This window comes from Rattus norvegicus, chromosome 8 (assembly GCF_021556685.1).
Source record: "Rattus norvegicus strain SHRSP/BbbUtx chromosome 8, alternate assembly SHRSP_T2T, whole genome shotgun sequence".
NCBI lineage: Eukaryota > Metazoa > Chordata > Mammalia > Rodentia > Muridae > Rattus > Rattus norvegicus.
The window spans coordinates 79,965,338-79,982,494 of NC_141541.1; the positions used below are offsets into that span (position 1 = coordinate 79,965,338).

At 46.9% G+C, this 17,157-nt stretch overlaps 1 protein-coding gene across 2 annotated transcripts in view; it reads right to left on the minus strand.

Moving 5' to 3' along the window:
- The window catches only part of Myzap (myocardial zonula adherens protein), an 87,267-nt gene extending 74,003 nt beyond the window's left edge, over positions 1 to 13,264 (minus strand). The window contains 2 exon segments of one of the 2 annotated variants that reach the window (NM_001014211.1): positions 741 to 827; positions 13,097 to 13,175. In NM_001014211.1, the coding sequence (NP_001014233.1) occupies positions 741 to 827; positions 13,097 to 13,171 (162 nt within the window). In that variant the 5' untranslated portion in view covers positions 13,172 to 13,175. 2 annotated transcript variants of the gene reach the window in all.
- Between the last annotated feature and the right edge of the window lie 3,893 nt (positions 13,265 to 17,157).

The window sequence follows — 17,157 nt, forward strand, 5'->3', positions numbered from 1 at the left end:
AGCCACTGCCTTGTTTACTGCTGTGCTCTCCACTGGAGTCCTAGTGGAGGAGATTTCACACGTGCCAGTCATTGTTTAGGAATGAGAAAAGCGGTCACCCGGGGCACACAGGTAGAGAGGTAAGCAGGTTCTCCCACTTACTTGCTAAGCCTAAACTTCTGCCAAGTCACTTGGTGCCATCTCTATGAGCCCAGGTGGGAGCGAGCACACGGGACATGACACCCCCACTGTTTCTTTATATGCCCATCCCGCCTGAAAGCCTGCAAGTCCCTCTAAAGCAAAGGTAAGGCCATGCTTATCTGTACAGTGCCAGCACTCTGTTCAGAGATGACACGAAAATGCTTGCAGAATTCTCTGATATCCAGCCAAAAGCATGCTCAGCTGCCCGCTGGGCTCTTCCCTACAGCTAGAGCCAGGCTCCCAACTTGTTGCTCCAGTCCCAGCAGTTCACAAAAGGCCCTTTGACTCCACCGCATGGGCCATTCCAGGAAAAACCACTTTCCCTGCCACAGCACCTGTCGCTAAGTCCAGTGCCCTCCCAGCCGGGAGGCTGCACAGAGCCACGGTGTTCCTAAGGAAACAAGGCTGGGGCCCAAGCTGCACGGGCAGCTGGGAGAGCAGTGTGGAAAGCTGAGGGTCTTCTCATCAGCAGCGGCCAACACATAACTTGGTGAGGGATGGAGAAGAACACGTTAACTACAAGATCAGCCATGGGCCCTGGCTCAGAGATGGCTCCTCACCTGGTCTTTCCTCTCAATCTTCTTTTCTTTTTGCTGTGGCACTGGATTCTCAGGAGGCACGGTCAGCCTCAGTCTGCAGACATTTGCCTAAGAGAGGTGGAGAGCGAAGTCCAATTAGGATAAGTGTTGGTGGGAGAAAGAGGCAGGGGCCCTGGGCTTCCCCTCTGCCCATTCCTCAGGAACAAGCACATTGTACCATCCTGTTCACACTGGAAGGAGACCAACATGCTAAGACCAGCATGGCCTGGCGCCAGCACCCAGCAGCAGACTGCTGCTCAAATAAGGAGCCATTAAATAACCTCAGAGATTTCAAACCTTCTTAAATGGCTCAAATTTCATAACACGAGGCCTAAAAGGATCTCGTTTTACACATAAAAGCCAAAATTCCACTGGAGAGCTAAAAGCCAAAATCCACAGGGCAGTGACCTATTGTCTAAACTCTAAATTGTGTAGATTTCCTTTCGTTTTTCCAGTGATGGAGTAGGAGGTATTTTCTACTTCTCTGGCCTGCGTATTTAACTTTCCCACAACAGACACGGAAATGTTAATCACAAGGGTTTTATTCCAGATACTGTGTGTGCACGGGTGCGCATGTCACAGCATACAGGTGGCGGAGCAGAGACAGCTCTATGGAATTCAGTTTCCTCTTTTCACCTCTGTGTGGGTCCTGGAGATCAAACTCGGGTCGCCAGGCCTGTGTGGCGGGTGCCTTTACCTGTTAGTCCAATCACAGCGTTCATAAAGGTCTCTAGTCATACTCGTTATTCTCAATAAGTAGCAGTGAGTTAAGTGTCTATTGCCAGACGGAGGGGCCAAGTGCATACACACAACAGAGTGTACTCAGCCTGCGGGAGCTAAGGAGGCAGAGAACCAACCGGGAGCTGGTGTTTATTGGGTCTAGACTTTCAGTTTGGGAATATGGGGGAATTGACGGTGGCAATGGAGTCGCAGTACTGTTGATGCACTGAAAGTCACCAACCTGTACACTTAAAACAGCTGGGGCGAGAAACGTAATGCTGTGAGTAGTTTAGGATTGAAGGAAAAAGGAGAAGAAGGAAAAGCCAGAGCCGCTTGTGTTGTTTGCTGAAAATCAAAAGACACTTAGCAGAAAAGGCCAGGGCACCAAGAACATAAGCAGTAACGTCTCTGGGTTTCATTAGCTATGTAGTGAGCGCCTGTCACTGACCTCGGAGGCACTCCTGTCAGGTTCTCAAAAGCTGTAGATGAAAACCACTGAAATACTGGAAGAAAGGCCAGGCATAGTGGCACACACCTTTAATCCAGCACTTGGGAAACAGAGGCAGGCAGATCCCTGTGAGTGCGAGGCCAGCCTGATCTACATAGTGAGTTCGACAGCCAGGGCTACATAGTGAGACCCTGTCTCAAAATCAAACAAAACATAATATAAAAAGGCCCATACACATACATACATATGTACATACATACATGCATACATACACACACATATAAACACACACACATATATTCATACATACATGCATACATACATACATACATACATACATACATACATACATACATACATGAATAAAGGTTCCCAAGGAGTTTTCAAAAGGCCAGCACGGGGAGTATGTCTTAATGGTAAATTTCTGGACTAGTACCCAGGAGGCCCTGGGTTCAAGCTCAGGACTGCAAGGCCAAACCAATCCAATGAAAGACTAAACTGCACTGTTCCTCTTAAATTAAAGACAAAGGAAGCATTAAAGCATTTGCTGAGGAAAGGTATAGCTTGTGTGATTTGTTGAGAGTCTGATGACAGTGGGGGGGGTCTTCAGAGCCACCATGCCTGGTGTATGTAGTACTGGGGAGGGAACCCAGGACCTGGTGTATGCTAGAGGCAAGCTCTCTCAACATGAGGTCTTTACCGAGGCAATCAGGTAAAAATGAGAGCACAGAGGTAATCCTTATCCAAAATGTCTGGTCACTGTATGAAAGTGGGAAGTTCTGAGACAGATGTAGAAGGAGAATACGTCCTGGCCATTACAATGCTCATCTAATTCAGGTGGTGCTGGTCCACAGCCTCAGCCACCTGAGAGCCGGAGGCAAGAGTATGGCAAACTGAAGGACTGACTGTCTGGCCACACAGTGAGTTCAAAGCCAGCTTGAACAACTTAGGGAGACCCTCCAAAACCTGCCAGGCTGGCCATGGTGGCATATGCCTTCAATCCCAGCACCCAGAGGATAGAGGCAGGGGAATCTTTGCAAGTTCAAGACCAGCCTTGTCTACATAGCAAGTTTCAGGCCAGCCAGGATTACATACTGAGACCCTGTCTTAAACAAAACTGAAAAGTAATTGCTTAACATGCACAACCCCTGGGTTCTGTTTAAGGCAATCTCCATCCTGGTTCTTTAAATATATGATGAAGTGTCAAGGTACTTTTCCATTCTTACATTCTCCTGGACAAGCTTCATTTCCCAGTGACCTCAGGATGGAGCCTGCCCCACCCAGGGCTATCTTTGTTCTGGCCAACTTTACAAGAAGCATTCAATGCTCACACCCAAACATGTTGGCCAAGAGAAGAGCTAGCCATTCCATCAGATAGCTCTCTTTCTGGATGGGCAGAAACTAATGGCTCTCTGTCACCTATAGAGAAAGGCAACCTTTGAACTATAGGCCACTCCTGGATAAAACCAGCCTGGCATTTACAAACACTAAAACGTAAGCCACACCAGGTGGCCCATGCAAATCTGTGATTCTCTGCAATCATTTCTGTCAGGCTGAATCTGATCCATGACGTATCTGTTGGCAGAAGGAAGGAAGGAAGTGTGTTTCTGATGCACCATATCCCATACATATGTGAGGATGCTCACACATCTATATGAACTCGCATGCACAAATACACACATGCACACAGACTCTAACATCCACTGGCTATGTAGCTGTGGGAAATTTATTTTCTGAATTTCAAGTGTAAGTTGAGATTAAAAGAAAGGCATGTCTTTATAAGTGTTAAAGTTGATCGTGTGTATGTGTGTGTGTCTGCATACATGCACACATGCATACATTTATGTATAAAAGTATGAGCACACACATGCCATACATATGTGGAAGCCAGAGAACATCGGATGAATGTTTCTCAGGTGGCTGAGGCTGTGGACCAGCACCACTTGAATTAGATGAGCTTGCTGTGTCAGACCAAGCATCAAGCTTTCGGAAGGACAGCTTCTTGCAAAGAAGCAAGCTACTAAGCTTCTTCCAAGACGATATATCCATGCAAAAGAAAGACAAGGTCACAAAGATCAACCCTAGGGCTCTTAGTGCTGGCACAGTATGAGGACAGGCTTGCAACAGAGCATCTTCACTGTTTGCTGCTGCCCATGCCAGACTCACAGGCTTGTGAGCTTCCAGGGATTCCCCACCTCCCATCGCTTTGTAGGATTTCAGTCTGGAAGTGGGTTCTATGGACTCAGACTCAGATCCTCACACTTTCTCAGCAAGTGCTTTGCTGGCTGAGTGGCCTCCCCAGCCCTGTTAAAGTATTTTTATTAGTGTTTAGATAGTATCACTGTGTTCTCAACCTATGCTCCAAAACAAAACAGCTCCACGTGGCTTCCTGACCCTTGTTTCCATGGAAACTATTTAGTCAATGGAATTTGGGACATTAGAAGGTAAACAATGCCTTTTTCTCTGGCTGGTGAATCCTAGAGGGGCATTCACTGACGGCCACAATTTTCAGGAAAAAGACTTTATGCATTAAGTCACCCCAAAGTGAGATGGCCCTTCACCACGGTTGCACCCACTCTCCACTAGCCCTCCCAGGACTCTGACATTCCTCCACACACTTCCCACAGTTGGCAGCTACACTATGTCCATTGGGCTGGGCTGTTTGAGCCATGCCTACCATGACATACACAAAGTCAACAGTAAACACAATACACAAAAATGAAAAGAGCCTGCAAGATAAAAGATTTGGCTTCAAAGCCATTTGGCTGGTGCAGCAGATGCCTGGGGCTACACTCTCGGGTCCTATCCAAAGCATCTGCTCTCATCAATAAAGGGCTTTGATGGAAATATTAAAGAGCTTAATCCCAGCTTGGAGCAGGATCACACATCTCCCTATCAAACATATAGCTGCAGTGATAAAAGGAGGTTGTTTGCTGGGCAGTGGGGGCATACAGCTTTAATCATAGCACTTGGGAGGCAGAGGCAGGTAGAGCTCTGTGAGCTATAGACCAGCCTGGTCTACAAAGTGAGTTCCAGGACAGCCAAGGCTACACAGAGAGACCCTGTCTTGAAAAACAAAACAAAACAAAACAAAACAAAGAAAAAGAAAGTTGCAGAATAAAATGTTAAGACTATTTTGCCTTTAAACATGCCCTTATAATTCATATAGATGTAAAGGGGAGAGATAAACCCTTAAGGAACCACAAATGTTAATGTTGTTTATCTTTAAAAAAGGAAGTGTTTGTGGGTGAGGTGTAGATTTCTGTTGCTCAAAAGTGTTTCAAGTAGTTTTTTAAATTAAAATAATGAAGGGACTAGTGTGGTAGCTCATTGATTAAAGGCATATTTTCCCCAATCTAGAAGACCAAAGTTCAGCTGCTAACAGCAACCATGAAACAAGGTCGGCATTCCATCCATATGTGTAATCCTAGCTCTGAGGGGGATGGAGACAATCTGCTGTTGCTGAAGCTATCCAATTTAGGAAGAATTAGCACCCTCCGCACATATTCCCTTTAACTTTTATTATTGCTATTACTATAATTGTGTGTGTGTGTGTGTGTGTGTGTGTGTGTGTGTGCGCGCGTGCGCACACTCTTGTACATAAATGAGGAGGTCAGAAGAGAGTGTGGATCTGGTGCTTACAGCATAGCTGGAAAAAATAAAAAAAACATGAGCCCCAGATTTGAGGAGAGACTTTGCCTCAAAGAAATAGGTGGAGGGTGATAGATGAGGACACCACATGTACCCACTCTTCTGACCTCCTCATTTGTGTACAAGAGTGAGCATGTGCACACACACACACACACACACACACACACACACACACACTTATAGTAATAACAATAAGGAAAATTAAAAGAGAATATGTGTGGAAGGGCTGCTAATTCTTCCAAAATTCAGAAGCTTCAGCGAAAGCAAATGAAGTATACTAGAGGCCCAGGAGGTATTCTGAATTCCTGATAAAAGCTCGGGTAAGGAACATGACCCCTGAACCCTGCACACTAGGATGACTGGGCAGAGTCACTTCCCTCTACCCATCTTCCCAGTGTAGAATCTCCTCTGAGTAACACCAACCCAACATGGCTTATCTCAGCATTTTATGATGCTAATCACTACAGCTTCCTGAAACTCACAACTCCCAGGGTTTTCCCAGGCTAAACAGTGCTCAAAGGTAGTTAGTGCAGTTTATACCCAGGTATCCTCTCAGCAGCGGGCTCAGTCCCTGAGTTCTGAACAATGTGGAGACCTGCAGCTCACACACCATTGCTGTCTCACTGTCTCACAGCATGCTCCTTTGAGCACTGAGTTCCTATGACTTGTAAAGTACTTTCATAAGGGATAGAAAGGGACCATGATGACAAAGAAGCTGCTGTACCCCCCCCCCCAGGAGCTAGTGAGCTATTAATATTCTCAAACAAAGCTACGAAAAAAATGATGGTAGGCAGGGCCAATGCATGGTACTCAGAGGCAGGGTAGCTTGGAGGTTAAAGCATGGAGTTTGCATGTCTTGGGTTATAAATTGGTTTTGACACTAGCTATGAAACTTTAGAAAGTGGTTTCGTCCTCAGTGCTTCAATTACCTTAGTTGTAAAACAACTTTCTCTTTCAAATGTGAAGACTAATTTAGCTGACATGTTAAGAGCTTTGAGCAGTCTCTGGCATATGTTAAGAATTCTTATTATGAGGTTAAAGGAAAGAGAACCTTAATCTTAATCAAAGTGGGACTCTATTTGAAAGGCACCAACTAGAAGCAATGCCATATGAGCTGGGTATAAAAGGACAGAGACGTCCTTTTGAGTGAGGTCTTTGGGTCTAGGAAAGTCATCATCGCCCATTGCTGAACAACAGACATCTCTCAGGCAAGATATTTCAAGATAACTCAGGTAAAGTTCAATGTTGACATGGTCAGAGAGTGGCATGTTACATACGACCCGAGCTTTTTTGTATAGCAGGTGGGATGAACATAAACAGAGAGCTAAGGGCCAAACTCTCCCAGTGGACAGGGAACAGATAAAGAGACTAACACTGAAATATAAGTTCAACAACTCATCTGAATAATGACATTTCTCTTAGTACTCCCTGCACTACAAAATAATGGAAGGGAAGACACAGGTTGAGATTAGGCAAGCATTTTACCAGGATGGCTTTTATAGACTTTCCAGGGCCTAGCAAGGTTTCAATGTAGTTGGATTAGATTTGAGAGAGTGAACTCAAACAAAGGAGACCATACCTGAAACTCCCTAGGGATTCTCCCACTGTCTTCAAAGCCACCCTCCTGGGAGAGAAGGCAAGGGAGAAACAGCTAACATTCAGGTCTCCTTCACACAGAAAGGTACAATCGAGCTTCTGTTTATAGCTCAGGACTGAGGAGCTCTAGGGCTCTCTGTGACCCCTTTTGTGGAGGCAGAGATCTTCATCTAAAGACATGCTGGGGTTTCACCCACCTTTCTGTTCTCAGCTTCTGAAGCTGGGGTTCACCCAAGGGGGAAGGGAAATCTATCTCAGGGGGTAGAAAAGATGACCCAGGGTGGTAACTGGAGTTTGCTAATCAGTTTGCAAACTGGATTTCCCTAAGGAAATAAACTGAATGCATTTATGTTTCCCTCAGGTTGGGTCCACTCCTACTGTGGAGTCCTGCCAAGCTGCCCTTCACAACACCAGGTGTGGCCTTCGTGGGTATGGCTGGAGGATGGACCTCCCCTCCCTGCTCAACACAAAAGAATCCAAGTTCTGGAACCTGTATGCCAGGCCAAGTGAGAATGGAACATACACCATCTAGATAAGGATTGTTGTGACCCTGAACTTACAGCTTCATTATCTTTATCAAGATGGGGTCAACTTTTTTATATAAAGGGCTAGATAAGAACAATTCAGACTATGTAGGCCATGGTGAAATCCACTCTTAGCTCAGAGACATTCAGAACAGAGCAGGCCAGATCTGCCTAGGGAGCAACATCCACCCTCCACTCTTACCATGGGAAGGGACCCTTCTTTCCCATGTCAGGGCTGCAGCCTCACAAAATCCACCAAGAAGGAGGCAGGGGCCTCCCTTGCTCTCTCGACTCTCTCTGGATCACTTCTGTACTAGCTATACAATGCATCCAAATGCTAAGATATGGGAAGGAAGCATAAGTCCACAAATGCACACAAAGATTTTAACCCCTTGGCCCTGCCCAACCCATCACCTTGACAGCCATCTGCAAGGCCTAAGGGATCTTGCTGGATGTCTCAGAATATCTGCCCTTCCAAGAAATCTGCAACACTTAGAGAAACACTCATCCTCAACTGTGCTCACAATCACATGGGGTACTCCCCATGAACACGGGCACCAGTCCATGCTTTCAGCCTATGTCCCATATGGTTCAAAGCCCGAGTTGGCCTTAAGCTGCCTGGTAACTCTATATAGAACCAAGGTTGGGAATCACTGACTTAACCCAATAAACGAAATTCCAACTGTGGCAGAGGAAGAGGCAAGGTGAGTACTTGGAGACCTTCCTAGAACCATCACACTTGTCACCTGGGCCAGCATTCCCACCCACTTGTCACCTGCTTCGTTCCTAGGTAGGACAGAAACATCAGGCTGGCTGGATCCCAGGCCTTCTCCTCTTAAATTCTCATTTCCCGAATGGATGTGAAGTGAGGTTTCTTTGGGACCCTGGATGCCATTATATCTCGTGGCACCCACCTTGGATTTATCAGAACATGGATCTCTTTTTCCCTGCATCCCCATTGCTGAGATTATGAACACATATTGCTGACATTGCTGAGATTATGAGCATACACAGCCACCATGCCCGGCAGGCAGGCAGGCAGGCAGGCAGACAGACTGACAGGCAGACAGACAGACCGACTGACTGACTGACTGACTAACAGACTGAAAGTCTGACAGGTAGGTAGATTGACTCTAGGGCTTGAACTCAGGACCCTTTGTTTGTATGGAGAGAACTGCGTCATCAACGTGTACCTCCAAGGTCTCTAAAGCTTCTCAATGGTCATGCATAGCTTCACACAACTGTGGGTCAGACAAGCTGAGGAAGGGAGGGTTAAAGGCAATTCAGATTCTCATTAGGGGAGAAGTATGAAGCAATGAGGGGGTTAGGGGGACAAGCAGCATTAGAAGCTCCAGAGAGGGAGGTATTTGAAATATCTGGGAAGAATAGAGAGATAGGCAAGGCAGACAAGAGTCAGGCTGGGGGCCTGAATATTACACGTGGACTTTGGCTTTGTAGAGGCTCCTGAAGCGAAAGAACCAGGTGGCAGGATTTTGCATGTTAGAAAAGATCTTCATATGGTTGACATTTAGGAGACACGGCTCATTGGAAGAGGGAAAGAGGCAGGCACCACTGCTATTCTCCTACATGCTGGAAAAGTACTGGGGCCATTTTAAAGCATAAAGCAGATAACAGAGGAAGTACCTCAGGCTTAGCTCCAGCGAGCCAGCTCTTAAACTCAGACAACTGAGGCTCGGTGACTTGGAAGGGTGTGCCAGCTACCAAGAGGTCCAAATCAGTTTTCAGTGTGTATGCACAGCATTAGAGAAACGTCAACAGAGACCACAAGGCTGGACTCCCAGTCCACACGCTCTGCAGAAAAATGTGGGTGCTCCACAAACCCAGCGTTCTGTAGTATCCTTCAGAACCCCGAGTCTGACCACCCTACACTGAACAAGAGTAGACAAAAGAAAGAAAAAAACAGCTGGCGTTTTTCTGAGCGTCTGTCATCTGTTTGTCTGTCATCTGCTTGTGGCAGAAGCTTTTGGCTTAAGTCCTGATGATGCCATAATTCTAAAACTCCACCTCCTAGCCTGCCAGGAATTGGCTCAGGAGGGTCCCAAGCTAGAGCCAGGCAGTTTTTGAAATGCAATGAAAACCTGCTCCCCACAGTGGATACATCAACCAGCTTCCTTCCATCAGGGGCTGAATTTCCCCCCAAATCCTCATGTCCCTTCCTCAGATCCTACAGGATGGTAGAGTTTTGTGCACACTGTCCTTGGATTCCACAGGGTGCAGGAAACAGAGCTATACAGACTGTTTCCTCCACTGAAAAGAGGAAGTTGGAACACCTGCCAGTTTCTTTCATGTGCCAGTCAAGGGGGGATTCCTTATTCCGAACCAACAAGGTAGGATCAAGACTCTGGTGAGTACGGCATCGGCTAGGGAGTGACGATGGACAGGCCTGTTCTGTATTTTAAGAGAGAAAGCCTCTGCCAAAGGAGGAAGGGCTGGCTGGGAGAGAAGCTTAGCCCGTGGCCTTGTTTGGATTTGTTCCAGGTTGTTTTGTTTTTTTAATGCCACTGAGTGGTCACAATGCCAGCCAGAAGCAGCCAACAGTCTCCTCTTATCAAGAGAACATGGTGTGGAGAGAATTCATGACAGGCTTCACAGCTCCTTTTGCTCTAGCCCAGGGTCTGAACTCAAAGTACCTGGCTACAGGAGACAGCATGTGCCTTCCACTCCAAGCACACAACCAACTTCATTTCAAAGGCCTGTGCTGTGAGATTAACCTTCTATCGCAAAATTCCTTTCAAAATCATGAAGTTATTCATGTTACTATTTTTTTAAAGCCCACCCCCACGTCCGTTCCCCAAGGTCATCATTCTGGCTGTGCCTATTCTCCACACATTTTATCTTCCCACCGTTGCCATAGATAAAACTATTTTTAGTGCACAACTGGTTTGAAGGCAGATCCTGTTTTGTTCTGTTTTTTAAATTCCCACTGGTTGTTGTGTATGAACACCTCTCAGAGTTTTGTTTATCGGTTAACAGAAACCGTTCTCCCCGCTAGGCACCCTCCTCCCCTTTGAGATGGTTTCAGACAAGAGGGAAGTAAGAGCATCTGCAGGTGGCAGTCTCTGAACAAAGGGTGACCTGTGACAGCCTGGTTGGATACTGCCCTTGCAGCTGACTCAGGGCAACTCCTGCCCAACGTCAACTGCCACCAACACTTCTGGTTGGCTTGAACTCTGCGACAGCACAGCCTGGTTTTTCCCACAGCCACTACCTTGATAAGCCCTTTGGATAAAACTGATCTATTTTAACAGCTAGCAGACCTTTTGACTTTGAGACATGGCGTTGTTCTTTACGAAGTTTACACTCAAGAACCACGCCATTGAATTACAAACCAAACCAAAACGTCTCATAGTGCTTTAAGGACATTTATGATTCTGTGCTGGATTGCATCCATAGCTACCCTTGGCTAGAGGCTCAGGAGCCACTGGTTGAGACCACTTCCTCTCCAACATCAGAGAAGGGGTGAGAGAAGGCTTGACTTCTTGAAAACTTTTCAATTTCAGAAACATTTTTCATGGTTACTTATTTAGTGTATAACTTTATTTTCTTTCTAGAATGGTTTTTTAAAATTATTTAAAAAAAACACTTGGTGTTTTGTTCCAAAGCAGGTCTGACACACATACAGTCCATGTCAAAAATCTACTGAGATAAAGGATAATTCTCTTTTTACAATCAATCAATCTTGTCAATTGCCTTCCAAACTCCTGGTCCTGCTGGGAGACTAAGTAGCAGCTCAACTTCAGGGAGAGGCTTGCCCCACACACCTCCTCCTTTCAGTGTCACTGAACCCTGGAAACATTCTGTTCACTACACAAACTCATTTGTGATAACATCTGCCTCCAGGAGCAGAGTGAAGCTGAGTGCCCAGCCCTGCAGCACACAGAAATAGATCTATAAATATTCAGTGAGTCAGTTAGTCAATCAAAACACACACACACACACACACACACACACACACACACAGCATAGAGCCTGGAGCCTTTAGAAAGATTTTGCTCACAAGAAGTGCTGGAATGTTCCAATCGGTCTATATGGTCTGAATTCAGAAGCCTGAGTTCTTCAGCCCAAAGATTCGATGCAGTCTTAGCCAAAAGACAAAGTGTGCCAGGATGTCCAGACACCATCGAGGGAAAACTCTCAAAGGTGCTACTGAGTGCACTGGCTATACCCGTACTCACCCACAGGATCCCAGCATCTACCTAAATCGGAGGCTCCCTGTGGGTAGTGGCCGCTGCACACAGCTCAGGGCTATCTTTTTAATGATTTCTCCAATTAACAAAGCCGTCCATGGGAAAAGGTCAAACATCTTGCAGTAGGATAAGCCTATGGTTGGAAACCCACTAACCAAATGTGAAGCTTTCTATGAGCCTTAAGTGTGTAACATACACAGACAAACATAAATACAAACACCACACACACACACACACACACACACACACACACACACACACACACACACATCACTTGGCCCTCACCACAAAGCAGCACATGCCTTTGGTGCATAGGTGAAGAAAAATACACTAAAGGTCAAATCAAACTGACCTGACTACAGGAGGGGCTTTTGGAAGGGGACTTAACCTGTTAAAATGAACGGTGGAGAAACTCGATTAGAGAAGAGGTAAGTATTTAATAACAGGATACCAGGAGAACCAAAATGCTACAAGCCAAGCTCCTGGCAGTCTTCTCTGAGGCCCTGATCTTCGAAGGGGCATGGAATGTGAGCCTGACAAGTTTGGCCATTCTTTCAGGAGCATCTGGGAGGTAAGAAGAGATTCAGCAAAGATTGTGGCTAAACAGATTTTCTCAGGGAAACCTCCCTGGAGGTGATGCTCCCGGCTTTGGGACCTGCCCCTTTGCCACAAAAAAAGAAGTGCCTGTATAAAATGAAGAGTCCTGCACAGCTGAACTCAGGGCCGGCAAACAGGAACCACCTTGGCAAAGCTGGCTCCTGGGTCAGAGGCTATCACTGGTGGATGGACATACGAATGATGCTCCCAATTGAGACATGTAGGAAAGTTTGCGTTTCAAATATATTCAGTACTTGTGCATCTCAGGGTAGAGACCACAGAAACCTCTCCCTTGCCTTTTAAAGACTGGTGCCACATTTAAGCTTGGCTTGACAGTGGAAAAGCGAAGGAGAAGTAAGTTCTGGGTATTCCAGAAAGTCCCCTAAGCCCTTTCTTCCAGCCTCCGGGACATCCAGAGCGAGGATCATTGTGTAGTCCCGGGGAAACTTGAGCCAAGATGAGGTATCGGCGGCGGGCCAGCAGCTGAAACCAAGCATCCTTCTCCCCACATCCCTACAGAGGGGCCAACAGAGATGGGTGCAAGAGAACCCCCACCCTCTTCCCTGGCAGCTCCTTCTTCAGCTAGCTACTCACCCTTCTACTGGGCGTCCCAGGCGACTTGGCACTGCCGCCTGAGAGCAGGGTGACAGTGGACGTGGAGCGCAGCATCTCGCAGCGGCTGTGGAGCTAGGGCTGGGTGCCTGCGCAGCTCCGGGACAGGATAAGCATGCGGGGCGCACCCGAAGCGGGGGAGGCTCAGACACTAGAAGCTGCAGCTTCCGCACGGCGAGCGCTCAGGGGGCGGGGCCTGGGAGGGGCCTGGGAGGCGGGGCTAGGGTTCTGGTGTTCGCCAGACTAGTCCGGCAGCATTCTCTCCCCAAAGTTGAGCGTCATCCTCTGTATCTCCCTGTTCAGTCTTCCTGCACACAGTGTGGGTCCCGGTTCTCTATCGCCTGTCTATTCGACCTCACGACCCCAGACCTTTCCATCAAACCCCAAGGACCACTGGAACCCTTGGTCTGTGTCATTTTTCCCCAGTAACTACTGAGTGCCTACTACTTGTGCCTCCTAGGGAACGACTGATTCCTGTCCTTACAGATTTGCACCCTGATGGTGACCCTGAGAGAAGACAGCTGTCTTGCTGTGGTAGAAAAGAGGTATGTGTGCTGGGAGTGTGCAACTTTCCTCAGGTCGTCAGGAGCCAGAAAGAGACTCCCAGAGGAAGTGACTAAGCTGAAGACCAGAAATGCAAGTCGGAGGAAGCCAAACACAGGCTGTCCACATTTATTTAGTGATTGCTGTGTGTCCACCTGGCAGGACTGACCATCCTTTACGTCAATCAATCTTCACAACCACGCTCTGGAGTAGGTGTCATTATCCTGCACCCCACTTTGCAGATGAGGACATTGACTCATCGAGGGTTGAGTAAGGCAGTAGGAGCCCCACCAGGTGCTAAGTGGCCAAGCTATGAGGCAGACCTACCCTGTCAGCCCCTAGGGCCTTGCTGGACAACACTCTGCTGCCCCCTAGGAAAGATGAACAAGAAAAGGCAGGTCAGCGACCCTGCTTCAGAACCCTGTCAAGGTACAAGAAGAGACTCTAAGGGAGCTGAGGCCTGGTCATTAAGAACCTGGTGTGTGAGTGCTTTGGCCTTTAACAACAGGACAAAGTGCTTTTGGGGAAAGGGAGGGAGGACACAGTATCTCCATTCACCCTTCAAAGCCGAGACAAAGCCAGCCTTCTCAACCTCCCTACCTGACCATTGGCTCCCTAGAAGCTTTGTTCCCCTAGCTTTTGCGCTCTCTCTCCCTCTCTCTCTCTCTCTCTCTCTCTCTCTCTCTCTCTCTCTCTCTCTCTCTCTCTCTGTGTGTGTGTGTGTGTGTGTGTGTTGAGGTTTACTTTTATGGACTGGAAAGATGGCTCAATGGTTAAGATCACTGACTGCTCTTCCAGAGGTCCTGAGTTAAAAATCCCAGCAACCACATGATGGCTCACAACCATCTGTAATGAGATCTGATGCCCTCTTCTGGTGTGTCTGAAGACAGCTACTACAGTGTACTTATACATAATAAATAAATAAATCTTTTTTTAAAAAAAATCTTCTAAAGGTAGTCATTGGAAGCCACTAGAGATGTATGCATGATTGCCTCAGTGGAAAGAAACTAATGGTTACTGACGATTTGCTATTTTGCCCAAGGAGATAGGAAGTAAGCTGTTTTTGCAGACCCAGTCGAAACAACCTGGCATCAGTAATGTTTATTTACATCATGGCCATCACCCAGGAGACCATCAAAGATTGATAGGCTCAGCATGGAGAGAAAGGGAATTTGCATATCAAATACATTTTGTACATTGTGCTGGTTAGCTGTTTGTCAACTTGACGTAAGCTAGAGTCACCTGGTAAAAGGGAACCTCAACTGAGAAAAATGCCTCCATCACATTGGTCTGTATGCAAGTTTATAGGGAAGTTTGTTATTGTGATATAGGCGAGCCAAGCTCTATGTGGATAGAGCACCCCTGGGCAGGTGGTCCTGAATTCTATAAGAAAGCAGGCCATACAGAAAGCCAATAAGTAGTATTCTTCCACAGTGTCTGCTTCAGTTCCTGCCTCCAATGTCCTACCCTAGTTCCCTTCAATGAAGGTCTATAAGCAGCAAGCTCAAATAAACCCTTGCCTTCCCAGGTTGCTCTCGGTTACAGTATTTTGTCATGAGTGACAGAAACTCTAAGCCATCCATCCACCCAAGGTTTTTGTTTTCACTTTAATATAATGGTTTCGGTTATTAACAAAGCAGCAAACTCCTCACCAACATGTGACTCTGGTTAAGAACTGGATCCTGTTTATATCCCTGCCCCACATCTACAATACATCACTGAGTGCTACATGCTCAGTAATTTTGAATGGGTGGGAAAACACTACAGATCAACACTGCTGTTCATTCATAACCAATCCAAACAAATAAGGTCCTTGCCAGCCCAGCTTAGAGGGCAGCCCAGGGCCTCCCAGCAATTCAGTAGTGTGAGTAGCCAAAGCCCCACTTTGTTCCAGCCAGGGGATCCCCAACATCAGCTGTCGCAAGGTGTGTGGGTGGTGATCAGGCAGGTGCTGGCTCTGGCCCAGCTGCCCACCATGAGAAAGATGAGACCACAGGAGTTACAAGAGCAAGGAGATGGCCACATCCCCAGAAGGGGGAAAGAGAAGTAGAAAGGAAAGAGGGGAGGGAAGCTGGACTTGAATCGATGAAACTGGAGTGAGGGATAGAGGGGACTTAAAAAAAAAAGAGAGAGATCCAGTTTTCTGTAAATAGTTCTGGAAGAAGATGTACAAATGAAGGCTGTCTTTTTCAAATGAGGAATTAGGGCTAGAAAGACAGCCCAACAGTTAAAAGCATAGACTGCTCTTGCAGAAAACCCAAGTTTAGATCTAAGCACCCAAATGGGATGTCTCACAATGACTATAACTCCAGCTATAGGAGATATGATGCCCTCCTCTGCACACCACAGGCACCTGCTATCACACACACACACACACACACACGCGTGCACACACGCACATACACACTCACACACATACACACACACACCTCCCCACACCTCTCTCTCTCCATATATATACAATTTTGGTGTGTAAATATATTAAATAAAATAAATCTTAAAGGGGAATCAAAGGCTGAGAACTGCAAGGTCTGCAGAAGGTTGGGGAAGAGAAGAGAAGTGATAAGGATTGGGGCAGCTCTGGTGCAGAAGGCCATCAAGCAGTCTCCCAGCATGCCCTCCCTGGTCCTCTCTGGTCCTCCCTGGGCTCTCCCTACACACTGATGGTGGATGGATGCCATTGTCTGTGCTGGAGGGAGCAGGAGTCTGACAACACTATCTTGGCTGCCATTGTTTTCCACCCATGGTAATAGCTATGCATGTGTGAGTTCTGTCCTAACAGCCTCTGCTGAGGCACGGGTGTGCAAAAAGTTCTGGATGCCTGTATGAATGCCCTTCCCTTTCTTGGAATCAGTTTTTAATGGAACCTCATTCCCTTCTATCCTCTAAGCCTCTGCTTCCTGTTGTCTTTGTCGCTTTCTGAGGAAATCTACCTAAACTTGGTTCATCCTTAGCTAAGGGCCTTATGGTGGATCCATTTGTCTTAAAGTCCTGAGAAGCAAAGGTTGTTTTTATTTCTGGGGAGAAATGATCAAGAATTGAATCACTCACCAGACACCAGAGCACAAAACGGGTGAGTTCAGGGCACACTGGGTCTTCTGTTGTGCCCTCTTCACTTCTGAGTCCCTGAAGAAATCCCTTTCTTCTGCTTTCATTGGACAGTGACAACATCCCAGATATTCTCCTCTTGTGAATGCCACAGAGACCAAATGTTCACAATGGGAAAAGGACACATTTCCAACCCTGGGCAAGGGTGTTGAATTACAGATCCTCTTTGCACAAATGGAATAAGTATAACAGCCATATTGACAGGCCTCTGAGAGACAGGGAGCAGGGCACAGTGATAAGGCAGGCAGACAGAGAGGAGCCCAATCCTCAGTCAACTGGCTCCCTCGGCTGGATCCTCTGCACTCAGTCTAGCTGTGGGCTGGGTCTGCTGCTGACCCGCTCTAGAGAGACAAACCCATTGAAACAGGCCTGTAACCTCAGAGCTAGCGCAG